The sequence below is a fragment of the Pongo abelii genome, chromosome 7, assembly GCF_028885655.2.
Source record: "Pongo abelii isolate AG06213 chromosome 7, NHGRI_mPonAbe1-v2.0_pri, whole genome shotgun sequence".
NCBI lineage: Eukaryota > Metazoa > Chordata > Mammalia > Primates > Hominidae > Pongo > Pongo abelii.
Window position 1 is genome coordinate 83,246,930 of NC_071992.2, and position 17,629 is coordinate 83,264,558.

The 17,629-nt window shown below is 35.0% G+C and overlaps 1 protein-coding gene across 4 annotated transcripts in view; it reads left to right on the top strand.

Annotated features, from left to right (window-relative positions):
- PREX2 (phosphatidylinositol-3,4,5-trisphosphate dependent Rac exchange factor 2) overlaps positions 1 to 17,629 on the top strand; it is a 308,213-nt gene that overhangs the window by 170,736 nt on the left and 119,848 nt on the right. For all 4 annotated transcript variants that reach the window (XM_054561712.2, XM_024251586.3, XM_054561713.2 and 1 more), the window contains exons 27-31: positions 1,477 to 1,571; positions 2,359 to 2,441; positions 3,125 to 3,215; positions 3,850 to 3,978; positions 10,375 to 10,416. In XM_054561712.2, coding sequence (XP_054417687.1) covers positions 1,477 to 1,571; positions 2,359 to 2,441; positions 3,125 to 3,215; positions 3,850 to 3,978; positions 10,375 to 10,416 — 440 coding nt within the window. The remainder of the gene's footprint in view (positions 1 to 1,476; positions 1,572 to 2,358; positions 2,442 to 3,124; positions 3,216 to 3,849; positions 3,979 to 10,374; positions 10,417 to 17,629) is intronic.

Consider the following 17,629-nt stretch of genomic DNA (forward strand, 5'->3'; position numbering starts at 1 on the left):
CGTTTTGCAATGAAAAGATATTGATGAAATAGTAATCAAAGTTCTCATCAGAGTATAACTAGCTACAAACTAGGAGCTAACATTAAAAATATACTTTTATCAAACACATGGGGGAAGAGGAGGATTTTGCATAATCCTCACCGCAAGCCTCGGTGGCAGGTTCTGATAGGAACTCCATTTTACATATCAGGAAGCTGAAGCCCAGAGGGCTGATACCATTTACCTATGAGACCAGGTGGTCTGGTTTCCCAGTTTGTCTCTTAACCACTCTACTATTCCAATTTCTGTGTTTCCAAAAAGGATCTTAATGAACACATAAGAGTTATTCTAGAGATTTAATAATAGATCAGACAGATTAACCACTTTTATCACTTCATTTACTTTTCACTTCTAAGCATCCCAACCTGCTCTTTAATAGGAATCTGTAGGGTTTTTCCCAGTGGGAAATTACATGTCTAAAAATACTTTCTTACCTCAAGTTCTAGTTATCAGATAATTAAAATTACCCTGACAGTTTCCCTCTAGGCTAAGATAGAAATTTTAAATGTAAATTTAAAGTTAAGGATGTCCTTTTTACTTATTCTGAGAGGAAAGAAAATATTTTATCTCCTGCACTATTTCTGAAATTTGTCCCTGTTCACACACAAACATATTGAACCTTTCTTTCCTTGGGCATTCATCGTTATCAAGCACTTCCCTGTGCTAAAAGCTCTGAGGTGGAGACAGACAAGGTTCCTATCCTCCCTAAGGAAGCTCAGAGTGTTACCAATAAGTTATGATTTAAGCTACCAGAAAGGGACAGAAATCACAGAACAGTATTTTGTCTCTATTAGCAAGTTATCTAATTACCGGCATGTATCATGAAACAGATTATAAAGAATTTTAAGTTTGGTGTGACTCCTAGTTTTATAACTAACTGCCCTTAAAAAATCATTTAGGATTAGATTATATGATACAAGAAAATTTGAAATATAATTGAATCAAAAATATGCCATCTTTGTCCGGGCCCGGTGGCTCACGCCTGTAATCCCAGCACTTTGGGAGGCTGAGGCGGGCAGATCACAAGGTCAGGAGATGGAGACCATCCTGGCCAACATGGTGAAACCCTGTCTCTACTAAAAATACGAAAAATTAGCCTGGTGTGGTGGCAAGCGCCTGTAGTCCCAGCTACTCGGGAGGCTGAGGCAGGTGAATGGCGTGAACCCTGCAGGCGGAGCTTGCAGTGGGCCGAGATCGTGCCACTGCACTCCAGTCTGGGCAACAGAGCAAAACTCCGTCTCCAAAAAAAAAAAAAAAAGACAGAAAATATGCCATCTTTAAAAAGTAAGATAGACTGAGTTGAACAAGTTTATCTTTCTCATAGTTTTCTCTAAAACATACTAATAAATATAACTGATAGAAGTTTATGTCATAAGAAATTGCAGGGACACCTGGGCAGATGCACTCTTACAGTAACATGAAACTTGTTGTTTTCAGTGACTGCAACAGCAATAGGAATTCCATCGCCTCCTTCACCAGCATCTGCAGCAGCCAGTGCAGCTCGTATTTCCACAGTGATGAAATGGACTCAGGTGTGTTCATTGGTGAAGGCCTGTGGGCTTTTTGATGTTAGTCTTATAGGAGATAACTTTAAGGTTTTAATTTCTTAGATCCATGTGAATTTTTATTTTTACCTTTTATCAGTCACTCTCTGTGGCCACACATATTGCATTTCAGTTTTATGAGCTTGATAGTCTATTTCCCAATCCCATTTTAAAGGGAGTGAGTTAAAAAGCAATGAAATAAGCAAACTAATTGTAATCTTCAGATATGCTCCATTATCTCTCTATGGTTCTATGAAAGATTATGGGTACACAGGAAATATACTGAAAGTATTAGGCATTGTTGATGGGGATGGGCAGGTGTGGAGTTTGAAGCATTTAAGACAGCAGGTTCACCTAAGCTAACTTTATATGTGGATGTTGAGGATTGAGGGTAATGAGAGAAACACATTGATATAATTATCTTATAAATATATTATCTTGTGTGTGTTAAGAACAAAGACCTTTCATTCCAATTAGGGAAAATCTTAATTTTTGATTATGCAGTTTATGTCAACTCTTCAACCATTGGAGGAACATCATTTGAAAGAATCTTTAACAAGTGTCCTTTCTGGGAGGCACTCTGCCTTCAGAAGAAATAGCAACATCCCAGGAGCTATTAAATCTTTTGGAACTCTTTCTCTGAACATGAGAACTGTGCATGGAATAAGAGCTTGTGTTTAATTTTTACATTTTATTTAATATTAAAATATTTTGGTACGTTAAACATAAGATGAGTGATTTTTGTTTTTGGTTTTGTTTTTGTTTTGATATCTAGGTGATGAACTTCCCCTAAGTGTTCGCATATCTCATGATAAACAGGACAAGATACATAGTTGCCTTGAGCATCTTTTCAGCCAGGTACAATCGGGCATTTGTGGGGCTTTTGTTCCACAACTAAACTGTGAGGAGTCCCTTTTTCAGATGCAGTAAAAGGAGTTCAGAGTTAGAACAGAAGGGCCTCAATCTGTCCTTCTACCTCCTTTACCTCAATTTCTGACATTTAAACTAGGAATAAACATTCCTTCAGCCAACTAACCTAAAGGATTTTTGTGAATATCAAGTATTTTACAGTTTTGGGGAAATTACTGTTATACACATAGGAGTTACCCTTTTTAGTATTTTTTTTGTTTGTTTTTGGTTTTCAGAAAGCTTTATGATATTTCTTGCTCAACATTATTTCTAATGTTAAAAAGCACAAGATATTGCCTTGGATGCTAATTTTGTTGTTTTACATTAACAAAATTTATAGCCATAACCAAAATTTGTAGTAGAAGATTTTACCACTTTGAAAAGGATTCCAATAACTTATATAGTAAATTTATATTTTGTATTAATATATGGTAAGATAGTAAGAAATGTCATTGCAAATGTTATCAGGTGCATTTATTTCAATATTTTATGTAAAGATCGATTTCACAAGCATCATGGGGTTTCAAAAATAATTGTTGCTTTAAGAAAAAATATTTTATAAGATTTACTTTTAGAAATATGTATCATGTACTATGAGAAATATGTAACTCAGAAATCTCTACTATTGATAGGTGGATTCAATTACCAATCTCCTAAAAGGGCAGGCTGTTGTGAGGGCCTTTGACCAAACCAAGTATCTCACTCCAGGCCGAGGATTGCAAGGTAAGCCTTGAAAAATTAACTAGTAGAAGCAATTGAGAAAAACAAGGTGGTAGACAATATAGTCGTGAAGCAAGCAGATTGCATAAGAGGAACAATTCCAGTTACTTATGTTTCATAATTCACCAAACACTACTTCTATTCTGATAATTTTTGAATATGTAAAAAAGTCAGCATAGGAATTTTTACATGTCTGTTTCTTTGAAAGTTTAAAATGTTTAATGCCTATAGGGGCCAGGCTGAGCAAAAATGAGTTAATTGAAGATACATAAACATGAAGTTGATTTTGCTGAAACCAAATGTAATGTCTTCTTGGCTGTTTACCAGTGGTGAGGAAAGGATGTGGGGAATGAGAGTTGATGAATGGAAAGGATGGAGCTGCCACTCTGACAAGTAACTAGTTTGGGATAATGAAAGTAGAGTTTTCATCTAAATTTGCTTTGTTTAAACATTTATAAGAAAATAACATTAAGGTTTGACTTTTTAGATTTAACGGATTTTCTGATGGTGTGGCAAAAGAAATGACCACCATATCAATAGTCTAGGACAACAGTGACAGAAGAAGGTTTTGAAGCCGAAAGGCTTCATTGTTTAGGAATTAGTTGAGACTTAAGAGAGATTTTCTGTGTTTATTTAGAATTTCAACAGGAAATGGAACCAAAGCTGAGTTGTCCAAAAAGGCTACGGCTTCATATCAAGCAAGATCCTTGGAATCTTCCCAGCAGCGTCCGGACTCTTGCTCAGAACATCAGGAAATTTGTTGAAGGTCAGCATGAAAATCAAAGAACGTTGCATGATATTAGCAATAATCAATTTAAAACCCACTAAAACCAAAAGTGTGGTAATGCCTGATTACTTTTTGCAGTGTTTCCTGTTGTGAAGAAAATAAAAGTACTGAAAATGGTGAGGGAGGAAGAGGGCAAGAAGGAATAAGATTATAGGGTCTTGTGTCCCAAGGTTATAAACATCATGGAGAATATTCTCAGTGAATAAAATAAGGGCTCAAAGTTATGAAAACAAATAGAACATGAAGAGAATTTAAGACTCTTTAATAGGAGACAATATCATAAACAAATTCTGAAGGATTTACAAAAAGGCATGAAGCAAAAGTTTATCCACAAAAAAAATTCAATTGTGAAGCTGTATGAAAATCAAAATAATCACGTAGGTTGCATCATTAATTTTTAAGTTTTTATATCAGAAGTGTTTGTCTAAGTTGATTGCTATTAACTACCATAACATTATTTACATGACATTCTATAATTGGTAAAACCTGTAAATTGGAGATATATAACTTTGAGATGACTTCATTGAGATAGATTGCATGTTGTTTAGAATCAGTGTGATTAAGTGAAAATTCTGAGTTTCAAAAATGATTACGGTGAAAAAGATAAAATGAGAATTCATCTAGATATATAACTCAGCAATTTTCTTCCCAGTGATTAGACAAGTGGTTGGCAACATCTGGAGGTATTTTTGGTTGTCACAATTGTGGGTGTGCTACTGACCTCTAGATAGAGGCCAGGGATGATGCTGAACATTCTAGAATGTACGAGACAGTTCCTTACAAGGAAGAATTCTCTGATCCAAAATGTTAATAGTGCTAAGGTCGAGAAACCCACACAATAAATACTATTCCTGTGTTTATATTTTTATTCCTCAGTCATTTGTATGTCAGTTGGATGTGGTCAATAGTATTCAATGGTATTTAGCAGAATTACAGTGTAACTGCAGTTATTACCTTAAGTGGGGCAAATTAAAGAGAGCTGTAAATTTTGCTGACAAAAGACAACCCCTTATATCAAATGGAGTCTGAGTTAGTCACTTAACTCTTTTAGGCTTCAACTTCCACATTTATTAAATGACAGAGATGGCTTAAATGTTCTGTGATTACTAAGTCTTCTGCATAGACTTATACTCAAATATAACAACTTATGTTTAGAGATTAGTAGAAAGGAAGTTTGTACAGATATGGACTACTTCCCCAAATAAATCATAGTGATTCTATCTTGTGATAAAATCTTGTATTTGACAGCTGGTTTTCTTGGCTATATTTTTATTTTATGGCCTAATGTAATGTTTATCTGTGATACTTCATAACATAATATTTAATGAAAAGTCTGAATTTAAAATTCCCCAAAATATGAATAGCATAAATGTTAAATGCATTTTTGAAAAACAATTATGTTTTAGAAATTTAAGTATATACTTTACTGAATAAAAGACATTTCTGCTGAATAGATGCCAGTATTATGACACTACTAGAAATTATAATTCTGCAGTTGTTATCATCTTTGAGATTTTATATTTGTTTTAAGGTAAATGCATATTAGCTAGGAATGGAGAAATCCTTAAATCATCTCCCCCACTTTTTTGTTTTGAACAATTTTGTCTTTCAGATAGAAATTTCTAATGCTCTCATTAGTTTCAAAGAACTTCTTGGCTTCTGCGTTAATTTTACTATTTATCCAAAAGTTATTCAAGGGCAGGTTATTCAATATCCATGTAATTGTATGGTTTTGAGTGAATTTCTTAACCTTTGTTTCTAATTTGATTGTGCTATGGTCTCAGAGAGTGATCGTTACGATTTCACTTGTTTTGCATTTGCTGAGAAGTGTTTTATGTCTGATTATGTCATCGATTTTAGTGTATGTCCCATGTGGTGATGGGAAGAATGTATATTCTGTTGTACTGGTATAGAGATATCTGTAGATGTCTATCAGGACCATTTGATCAGTGCTGAGTTCAGGTCCTGAATATCTTTGTTAATCTTCTGCCTTGATGATCTGTCTAATACTGACAGTGGGTTGCTGAAGTCTCCAACTATTATTGTGTGGGAGTCTAAGACTCTGAAGGTCTCTAAGAACTTGCTTTATAAATCTGGGAAATTAATGAGAGCAAAGGTAAAACATACCAGACTCTCTGGGACAGAGCTAAGGCAATGTTAAGAGGAAAATTTGTAAAACTAAATACCCATATCCAAAAGTTAGAAAGATCTCGATTTATAAACCTAACACCACAACCAAAAGAACTATAGAAGCAAGAGAAAATCAAACCCAAAGGTACCAGAGGACAAGAAATAACTAAAATCAGAGCTGAACTGAAAGAGATTGAGATACAAAAAACCGTTTAAAAGATCAATGAATCTAGGAGTTGATTTTTCAAAAAATTAATAAAAGTAGATAGACCACTAGCTGGGCTAGTAAAGAAGAAAAGAGAGAAGATCCAAACAAACACATTATAAATGACAAAGGAGATATTACCACTGACCCCACAGAAATACATATAACTATCATGTTATGTGCATTTACACATAAATATCATAACTATGGACACCTCTATGCACATAAACTACAAAATCTAAAAGAAATGGATAAATTCCTGTACACATACACCCTCCCAAGACTGAACCAGAAAGAAATTGAATCCCTGAACAGACCTATAACAAGCTCCAAAGTTGAATCAGTAATAAATAGCCTGCCAACCAAAAAAAAGCCTGGGACCAGATGGATTAACAGCCAAATTCTACCAGATGTACACAGAAGAGCTGGTACAGTTTCTATCAAAACTATTTCAAAGAATTGAGGAGGAGGGACTCCTCCCTAACTTATTCTAGGAGGCCAGCACTATCCTGATACCAAAAACTGGCAGAGATACAACAACAAAAAGAAAACTTCAGGCCAATATTCTTTATGAACATCAATGCAGAAATCTTCAACAAAATCCTGGCAAACCAAATCCAGCATCACATCAAAAAGCTTACCTACCATGATCAAGTAGTCTTTATCCTTGGGACACAAAGTTGGTTCAACATACTCAAATTAACAAATGAGGTTCATCATATAAACAAAGGAATATAAATCATTCTGTCATAAAGATATGTGCACATGTATGTTCATTGCAGGACTGCTCACAATACCAAAGACATGAAATCAGCTCAAATGCCCATCAGGGGTAGACTGGATAAAGAAAATGTGGTACATGTATTCCAGGGAATACTATGCAGCCATGAAAAAGAATGAGCTAATGTCCTTTGCAGAAACATGAATGGAGCTGGAGTCCATTATCCTTAGCAAACTAACACAGGAACAGAAAACCAAATACCACGTGTTCTCATTTGTAAGTGGAAGCTAAATGATGAGAACACATGGACACAAAGAGGAACAACACATACTGGGGCCTATCAGAAGGTGAAGGGTAGGAGGAGGGAGAGGATCAGAAAAAATACTTAATGGGTATTAGGCTTAATTCCTGGGTGATGAAATAATCTGTACAACAAACCCCCATGACACAAGTGTACCTATATAAGAAACCTGCACATGTACCCTTGAACTTAAAAGTTTAAAAAAATATATTTCTAATGCAGGATAAAAAGTTTAATTTTTCAAAAAGTACTCATTTTAAGAATCTTACATTTTCATTTCAAGACCTGCTTTTGTATTCTCTGTAACTCATGTCACAATAAGAAGCTATAGGAATGATAACTATATACATACTGATTGGTGGATTGATTGATATGTGTTGTGAATTTGGGTGCCACTCTTGGTCATGGGAGTCCAATGTTGAGTGTGGTTGGATGGGCTGAGAGTCTTATAGTCAATGGTGTGGGGAGGGCTCTCTGTAGAATTTAAGTTGCATCTCTGGTTGCAAATTTCAGTGAGTTTCAGTGAGCTGTTTGGGTAAGAGCTGTGACGGTCACCATGTTAAGTGAGTCTTTAAAAATGATTCCATTTTGCTTCATCTCAATGGACTATGCAAGCGAGAGGGCATGCTATCATTTCCTGGTAATCCGTGTGATGTCCGGTCCTGTCAGGAGTTAAAAAAGCTTCAGGATCATTGAAATCAGTTGCTTGTTATGTGGAGGCACTTTGAGTAATTTCACTAGTTAAGCATGAATTTATCCTATTCAACTTGAGTCATTTTCATTCTGCTTCCTAGACTGTCTTTATATAGTGAATGACTTAATGAAAGGTTAGATCTTGGGACTTAATTTAACCTGGCGCTACCAGACCAGAATTTCTTGGTTTATATAAGTAGCTGGGATGACCCCATTTCTAGTGCTTTTCCTAGTCTCCAATTTCAAAATACCCCATCCGTTATACACCACATGTGATATCGAGGTGTCATAATTCTATGATCTTTATTTAGATCTGTTGCAGTGCTATTCAAAAATTGTATCATTATATACTCACCCATTCATAGCAGATTAAACTGTGTGTAGAAGAGAGCAGAGAAGATAGTGAATTAAGTGAGGACAGATTAATTGTATGGTGTCACTAAGACGATGCCTGTCTCCTGCTTAAACTCTGAGGTAAGTTATGGCCTCATGTTATCAGCTGAATGAAGATATTTTTATTTGAGTAGCCCACCATCACCTTAAATTCAGATGTTTATTAGTGAACACATTTTCAACTTTCTGTTCCCTAAAAAGAAAAATGCTTTATTCTAAATCTCATATTTTTTTTAGCAACCTATATTTTAAAAAATTTTTTCCCTGCATTTGTCCCAATATTCTAAAGAGTGTCTCTTCAGTTTTTCCCTTTTTCATCACACTTCAGTAACTGCAATGATTTTTCTGGCTAACCTCCCTCTCCCTATCTTTTTCTGATTCTTAAAACCATTACGAGATTTATCTTCCTAAAATATCGTGTTCATAATTTCACTACTGTGTCACAGAGTCTTGCAGTGATTTTCTGTTAGGTAAGACTAAACACATTGATCTGTTAGAAGCCATTTTTCAGTGGGGCTTTCTAATCATATCCCAATCTCAGTCTCTTAATGATATAATAAAATCTCTGTGTGCTAGATTGTTAGATAATTGTTATTCATTCTCTACTATATTCCTTTGCTAGCAAAATCTCTCAGTCTTAGAATATGTATCTCTTTTCTTGACAGTGACAATTTAAAGTTTTATGAAATATTTTCTAGTCTCATTTAGAATTCTATACCAACTTGGGCCAGATTCAGATTACAATAATAACAGTCTTCACTTGTATATAGGATTTTAAACAATTTTCAAAGACTTTTCATACATATTCTCACTTATATTTTACACAGACCTGTAAAATAGATAAGGCAGATGTTATCTTCATTTATGAATGAGTTAATTGAGACTCAAAGTAATTTAGCAATTTTCTAAAGCCACAAAGCTAGTATATAACAGCAGTCTTCTGACTCTTAGCTTATTGTACTTTGCTGCCTCTGAAATCCTTTTCTGCTTTCAGTCTCACTTGTAAAATGTGGTGCCCTTTAAAGTATTTCCTGCATTTCTTTTCAGTCAATTCTGTCTTTCTGACTCTACTGTGAATCTGTCTAGAATAGGATATAACTTAATCTTTTTTGTTTCCCATAATCTTGGGCATTTAGCAGGAACTTTGTAAGTTTTTAAATTTACCTATTGCACATAAACTATAATTATTTATTAGTTGGAAACAAATGGACATGTAACTCATTGGACACATAGCAATTAGTATGAAATTCATACACATTTATCAAACATCTGTGATTGACCCTGTGTGGGTTGGAGTTGGAAGAAGAGTATATATATATATACGCACACATGTATGTGTGCGTATATATATACACTTATGTGTGTGTATATATATACACTTATGTGTGTGTATATATATACACGTATGTGTGTGTATATATATACGTATGTGTGTATATGTATGTGTGTAATATATATACATATATACGTGTGTGTATATATACACACATGTGTAAACTTTGAAAGTTTAAATAACAGTAGCAAAAATATTGTTTGACAGTTTATTGCTAGTGATTACAACAGTTGTAGCTTGCAGAACACCAAGCAGGCTAAAACAGCTAAGGATGACCTAAAAAGCTGCCAGGATTTGAATGGTGTTTCATTGACTGATATAATTCAGAGACATTTCAGGATCTTGAACACTGGTTAGAATTTGTGTAGGCAAACAGGCAAGAGTAACATGTCAAGTGAATGGATTTTTATTATCTAATATTAGGTTGGTGCAAAAGTAATTGCTGTTTTTACCATCCATTGAAAGTAATGGCAAAACCACAATTACTTTTGCATGAACCTAGTACAATAAGATCGTACTAATTTTGACTACACAGTTAAAATATGGTATTTGTGACAGAAAGAGTGAACAATTAACTGATGTGTTTTCTTTCTCTGCAGAGGTAAAGTGTAGGATACTCCTGGCTCTTCTTGAATATTCAGGTAACATTTTGCATTTTTTTTTTTTTTTTGCTATTTAAGTGATTGTGGCCCAGGATAATAAAGCCTTGAAATTTGAGGACAACGCCTTCAACCATTTACAAAATAGAAATATGATCCCTACCTTCTCCAAACCTTTGGAAAGATTAGAAAAAGTACTCACATCATTTTAATAAAAATGCAAATATATATATATACACATATACATATACACAGACACTTGTATTCTCTTATAAGCAAAACCATGAAAACATATATGCATATAGATTTAAACAAAATATTATTAAACAGGAGAAAGGGAGTAGGTTTTGCTAAAGTTAATTGTGTCTAAATTTTGTTTATGAACACATGAAAAAATGCTCACCATCACTGGCCATCAGAGAAATGCAAATCAAAACCACAATGAGATACCATCTCACACCAGTTAGAATGGCAATCATTAAAAAGTCAGGAAACAACAGGTGCTGGAGAGGATGTGGAGAAATAGGAACACTTTTACACTGTTGGTGGGACTGTAAACTAGTTCAACCCTTGTGGAAGTCAGTGTGGCGATTCCTCAGGGATCTAGAACTAGAAGTTCCATTTGACCCAGCCATCCCATTACTGGGTATATACCCAAAGGACTATAAATCATGCTGCTCTAAAGACACATGCACACGTATGTTTATTGCAGCATTATTCACAATAGCAAAGACTTGGAACCAACCCAAATGTCCAACAATGATAGACTGGATTAAGAAAATGTGGCACATATACACCATGGAATACTATGCAGCCATAAAAAATGATGAGTTCATGTCCTTTGTAGGGACATGGATGAAATTGGAAATCATCATTCTCAGTAAACTATCGCAAGAACAAAAAACCAAACACCGCATATTCTCACTCATAGATGGGAATTGAACAATGAGAACACATGGACACAGGAAGGGGAACATCACACTTCGGGGACTGTTGTGGGGTGGGGGGAGGGGGGAGGGATAGCACTGGGAGATATACCTAATGCTAGATGACGAGTTGGTGGGTGCAGCGCACCAGCATGGCACATGTATACATATGTAGCTTGCCTGCACGTTGCGCACATGTACCATAGAGCCTAAAGTATAATAATAATAATAATAAAAAGAAAAAAAAACACACACATACACACAAAAAAATGAACAAGAATGAATGTATGTAAACATTTTACAAATCTTACATTAAAACACTTTTACCATGCACTTAGTGGGAGCTCAAAAAATATTGGTAATGGAAAATGACACCAAAGGACAATTAAATATTTGATGAGATTCTAAATTGCAGATGATAGACTGTAAATGTCATAAAGGCAGGCACTATGTCTATTTTGATCATCAGCAAATGCCTAAAATAGTGGCTGGCATATAGATATTCAACAAATATTTGTGGCAAAAATGAATGAAAAATTATATGAATGAAAAAAGGAAAAAATGTATGAAATATTTCAACAAGGTTTTCATTCAAAATGCATTTACAAGGAAATAGATCGTAAAGATTGGGAAAACTCAACTACATGCCATTTAATTACAGTGAACAGTTTGATGTTAGCCTGCTGTGCATCTCTTTCTGTAGATTCGGAGATATATAGATATGTTGAATGAGTTACTTTTATTATTTTAATCTATTTCCCATGAAGTATGTGTATGTGTATACACAGAAATTCTATTACATTAACTAGATGTTGATAGGGATTTGTTCCTAAAAAATATAACCTGAATGATTACTTGTGACAGCAGTTAGCTTTTGTTGTGTTAAAAAAAAAATCCCCAAACTTTGTGGCATAAAACAATGACCATTTCTTATTGCTTACCTGTCTAGTGTCATCTGGGCATTTCTGCTGGTCTGTGCCAGGTTTTATTGATCTTGGCTGGGTTTGCCCATGTGTCTGCAGTCAGGTGGTGGGTTGGCTAGGCACAGGTGACCTAGGGTGGCCTTGCTCACATATGTAACATTTGGCTGGCTGTTAGCTGAGGTAACAGGGCTGCCTGGGCAGCCTGTCTCTCGTCATCTATGAGACTAGCCTGTTCTTGTTCACATGGTGGATTTGCAGGGTTCCAGGAAGACAGTGCGAATGTCTAAGAGCTTGCCACCTTCTACTGGCCCCAGCATGTAACTGGCAAGGCCAGACTTAAGGGGTAGAGACATAGATTCTACTTTTGAAGGAAAGGGTCTCAAAATTACATTACAAGAGTGTGGATACAGGGAGGGAAAGAATTTGTGACCACTTTTCCAAAGTACCACACTTGGAAATTTTAAATTATGAATGAACCAAGTTAACCAACAGGGCTTTTTTATTTGTCCATTGGTTTTTTGCCCTAATGAAAAATGTTTTTGACTTGCTTTTTGACTGATTAATAATAATGACAAAAATATCTGACAGTTTCTGAGTTTTACTAATAACACAATTCATGGACCTCATTTTCTTGGATTTCATTGGGTCCCCACAACCCACCATGTGAGAATATTATTGTTTCCACAGTTTTAAAGGTGAAGAAATTGACATTCTGGCAGATTAATAATAACCAGCACATAGTATACAGTCAACACTGGCATTGGAGTATCTAGAAGTTTAGGCATATTGATGCCTTATTGAATAAATGAATAAATAGTAGGTGGCAGTTTTGAAATTCAAACTTAGGTTTGCCAATTCCGGAGGTGATTCTGGGATGCTTCATTTTATTCATTAATGCTGAAATGGATGCTGTGGTAGATTTTTATTTTGATTTCAATTTTATTTTTCTATTCCTCTTACAATTCTTTATTTTCCTGCTTTATTTGCTCACTCTGTCTCCCCTCTTCTATATAGGATGACACCAAAACAGTAGCCAAAATACTTCATATTTTTGGCTATGAAATTGTTTATTTGAAAAGGGTAGACTGTGTCTTTTAAATATTCTTAACCTCCTTTTATTTCTACCTTTCTCTTTCTCTAATCTCCTTTTTTTGTTGTTTATTTTGCTTTATTTTCCCTGCAATCTCTGTGTTAGCATAATATCTGAGATTGCTTTTGTGTGTCTAGAAACCATCTCATTCTTTTTAGACCAGCTAGCTAATTACAGATCTTAAACTTCTAAACAGCCAAGATTAAATAGTGTAATTTAAAACATGTGTTAGAAGATGAGTTTAAATAGGTGCTTAAATACTGAAATGAAACTGAAGCCTTTGATAGGTACAAAAACCATTTCTTTTGAGTGTACTCTCACTATAAGAAAAATATTACTCTATGGTAAAAATAAATAATAAAAATCTTACTCTACAATAATAGTAAGCAAAAAAAAAACCCCTCAAAATCTCTGTTTTTCTTCTTTTGCTAGTAGCTGAAAGCAGATGTGATTTTTGCTGTACTTCTTTCGTATTCATAAAAATAGGAAATGAAGGCAGTGTGTCCTGGTCCACGTTTATAATCCCAGCACTTTGGGAGGTTGAGGATGGAGGATTATTTCAGGTTAGGAGTTTGAGACCAGTCTAGATATCATAGTGAGGCCCTGCCTCTACAAAAAAAAAAAAATTGAAAATTAGCCAGATGTGATGGCACACACCTGCAGTCCCAGCTATTTGGGAGGCCAAGGTAGGAGGATCTCTTGAGCCTGGGAGTTTGAACCTGCAGTGAGCTATGATTGTGCCACTGTACTCCAGCCTGGGTGACAGAACAAGACGCACTCTCTTAAAAAACAAAACAAAACAAAACAAAAACACACACAAAAAACAAAAATACCTTTGGTAAAGGATGGATAGTTGTAAATTTTGAATGGTTGCATAATTGAAAGAAAAAGACCTGGATGTTTTTGCTTAGAGTTAGTAGATTTTGTTGTATTTATGTAACAAATTGTTCCTTCTCCATGAGAAATAAAGCTGAGCACCTACTCAGTGCCAGGCACGGTGCTAGATGCTAAACAAAAAGAAGAATCACAATGATAATGCTACACCACTTTACTTTGTTAAGTGCTTTAAATACTTTTTATCTCATTTATCTTTATTGTAGACCTAAGAAGGAGGAATGAACCCCATTTTCCACATGGGGATCTGATACCTAAAATATGACTTAGAATGGGTAGTTGAAAGCAGATGATATGCCTCTAAGGAGTGTGAGCCTAAGTCACATGCCACTTCTCTGGCCTTGATGTGCTGATGGTTCCTTGGGAACACAGACTCATAAATGAATGCCCACTGTGCTATATAATTAGCCCTCCAGTAGAAGGATACCCCCAAGTCTATGGTGACCAGAAGAAGAGCCCCAGTACTTTCTTGGGGAGAGGGGAATTTCAGAAGGGGAGATAATCTTTCAATGAGTTTCAATAGTTTGATGAGTTGACTCTTAAAGATTGATTTAAAGTTTCCTAGGCAGAAGAGAAGGACAAGGGCATGCAATGCATCTGGAAGAAAGGTATAGGCCCAGTGTAGGCCACAGGGCATTTGGTATTTGAGGACTGCTGAGCAGTACTGTGTGGCTCAAAGAAGACAGGTCTGTGTACCCCACACTTCTGACTGCTTTCAGATATGTTGTTTTAATGTGCTCTCCCAATAATTCTGTGAACATTGTTGCTGTAGTGTGGAATGAATGGAGGGAAGTGGTATGTTGAGAAGCTGTAAATATGTCGGGGATAGGTCACAAGGTCCCGCTTATGCCACTGTTTTCTAACTTTGTTATTCACTGTGAGATGATAGTTTGTAAAAAGTTAACTTGAAAAGCTGTTGATATAATATGTACATTTTGAATCTGTGCAAACAATTCATCTACTCTCTGTTGAAAATAGGAAGGTGGCAACAGAAAATCATCTCATGAAATATGAATTTTTATTCAATATGGCTGAGGCCCCAGCTTGGATCCTCTAGTAGTTGTTGCAGCTGTCAATTCCTGTAGGGTATTCATTCAGTGTTAAACATTTGAATTGATGAATGAAAACAACTTCAAGTTATCAACAGGTTTTGCACATTGAAAAGTTGACTGTTAATTGCAATCAGTTCTGATTTGATAAAAAGGTTGAAAGAAAAATCTTATTTTAGCTTAAATGCAAATGGTATATAGTAGCAGAATATAGAATAAACATCTAAGTATTCTTTTTAGGATAAAAATAGAAAAGAACTTTTTCACAAAAGAAACTTGGAAATAATTATTTCTACCAGTGGCAAAGTTATTAATCCTGGTGATTTTTGTTAAAGCTTGCAGTGCAGATCCTTCTTTCTCTAGATTTTTGCTTTTCACTCAATATCCATAATTTCTTTCCAATTAGATTTTTATTAAATCATTTTCAAGGTATGGGTGGGAGTATTTCTGCCAAATCTACTGAAGTATTTTTAAAAATTCACCCAGATTTTCTGCTTCACTGTAGAACATCTGAAAAACAAAATAATAATGTACAACAAAGACATAGGGCAATTTATTTTACTTATTTAGTTTCTGTTGTGAACCTCAGTACCCTAGGTGCACACTGGAGCTAACAAGCTATCTGAATTAGCCTCTTAAGTAAAATTAAATCCAGATATTTCAAGAAACCAGAGAATGAACTCATGTCTTCTCATTTCACTTTTTTATTTATTTTTAGTGCCACTGACTCTTTATTTTAATCATTGATTTAGTAAACATTTGTTCAATGTCTACTGTGATAGAAATTTTGCACAACAAAATAGGTGTTTAGTTTTTTTTCTTCAGGATTGGACAAAGTTCATTTCCAGTTTAAAGATTTTATAGTTACCTACAAATGTCCTTTCCTATCTAGTAGCATGGGGCACATGATATAGACGCTTAACACATGTTGTTGGTTAAATTAGTAAGTTGAGCCATATGGAATGGCCACATTCCGCCATTTTAACCTACCAAAGCAGCATGTTTCTATAGTTGAGCCTAATAAATGAAAATTCAGATACAAAATTAAATATTTTAAATATTTAATTATCTTTCTAATAAAATTTTCAAGAGTAGGTTTCACAGTGAAACCGAGTAACATAGAAACTAAATTACGTGTACACATGCCTTTGATGGTTATTAAAAACAGATGTTCAGTGTTCTTGGTAAATCTTAAAAATTACGGCTTTTTTGTCAGACTATAGAACGGGAGCTCACCACTGAATAAAGTCAGCATTTATCTCTGCGTTATACACTAATATTGAGAATGCTTCTTTATTCCAGAAGAGTCTATGAACCCTTGAAATATTTAGTACACATTTGAGAGGAGGTTATTTTTCCCTTTGTTGTTTCCACTTCTAGTGGAAGTGATTTTTCAATATGTGGAATGTGTAGCTTTGTGTTTCTGTAGTTTGTATATATCGAAGCACCTGAAGAAATGAACTCTGTGTGTTAGCTTCTTTCCATTTGAAAAATCTCTAGTTCAGAATTTCACAGTGGAAACATATCTTCAAAGTGGGTGTATTAGTCTGTTTTCTCACTGCTATAAAGAAATACCTGAGATTGTGGGTACTTTATAAAGGAAAGAAGTTTAATTGACTCACAGTTATGCATAGCCAGGAAGGCCTCAGAAAACTTAGAATGGGAGAAGGCAGAAGGGGAAGGAGGCATGTCTTACATGGTGGCAGGCAAGAGAGAGCAGAGAGCATGTGTGTCAGAATACAGGAAAAACTGCCATGTATAAAACCATCAGATCTCGTGAAAATTCACTCACTATCACAAGAACAGCATGGGAGAAACCACCCCCATAATCCAATCACTTTCCACCAGGTCTCTTCCTCAACACCTGGGGATTACAATTCAAGATGAGATTTGGGTGGGGACACAAAGCCTAACCATATCAGTGGGTTAACCAAAACTCCAGTCAATTGCAGGATAAGAACCCTGGTAAACATATACAAATCAATACATACTAAAACTATAAATATATTACTTATTTGAAAGAATTATAGGAATTCATATTCTTATATATTAGCACATACTTATAGTTCATGAAGTTTAATAACTCCATTCAGGAGAGACAGATTTGCTTATAACTGCAAACAATTGAACATCGTATACTCTTTTCCCCATGTGTATTTCACATTAATATTTGAGTAGGTTTAGTTGTTAATTTTAAAAATTGTATTAATACTATTGTATTTAATTTGCCAACAAAAACTGATGAATTGGACTTTGAGTTTTGTTTAGGAAAATGTGATTGCAGCAAATGCAAATTGTGTCCCATAAGGTATAGAAAATATAAATAAATGAAGCTTTATTTCTCTCCCTCAGATTTTATCAAACAATTTAATG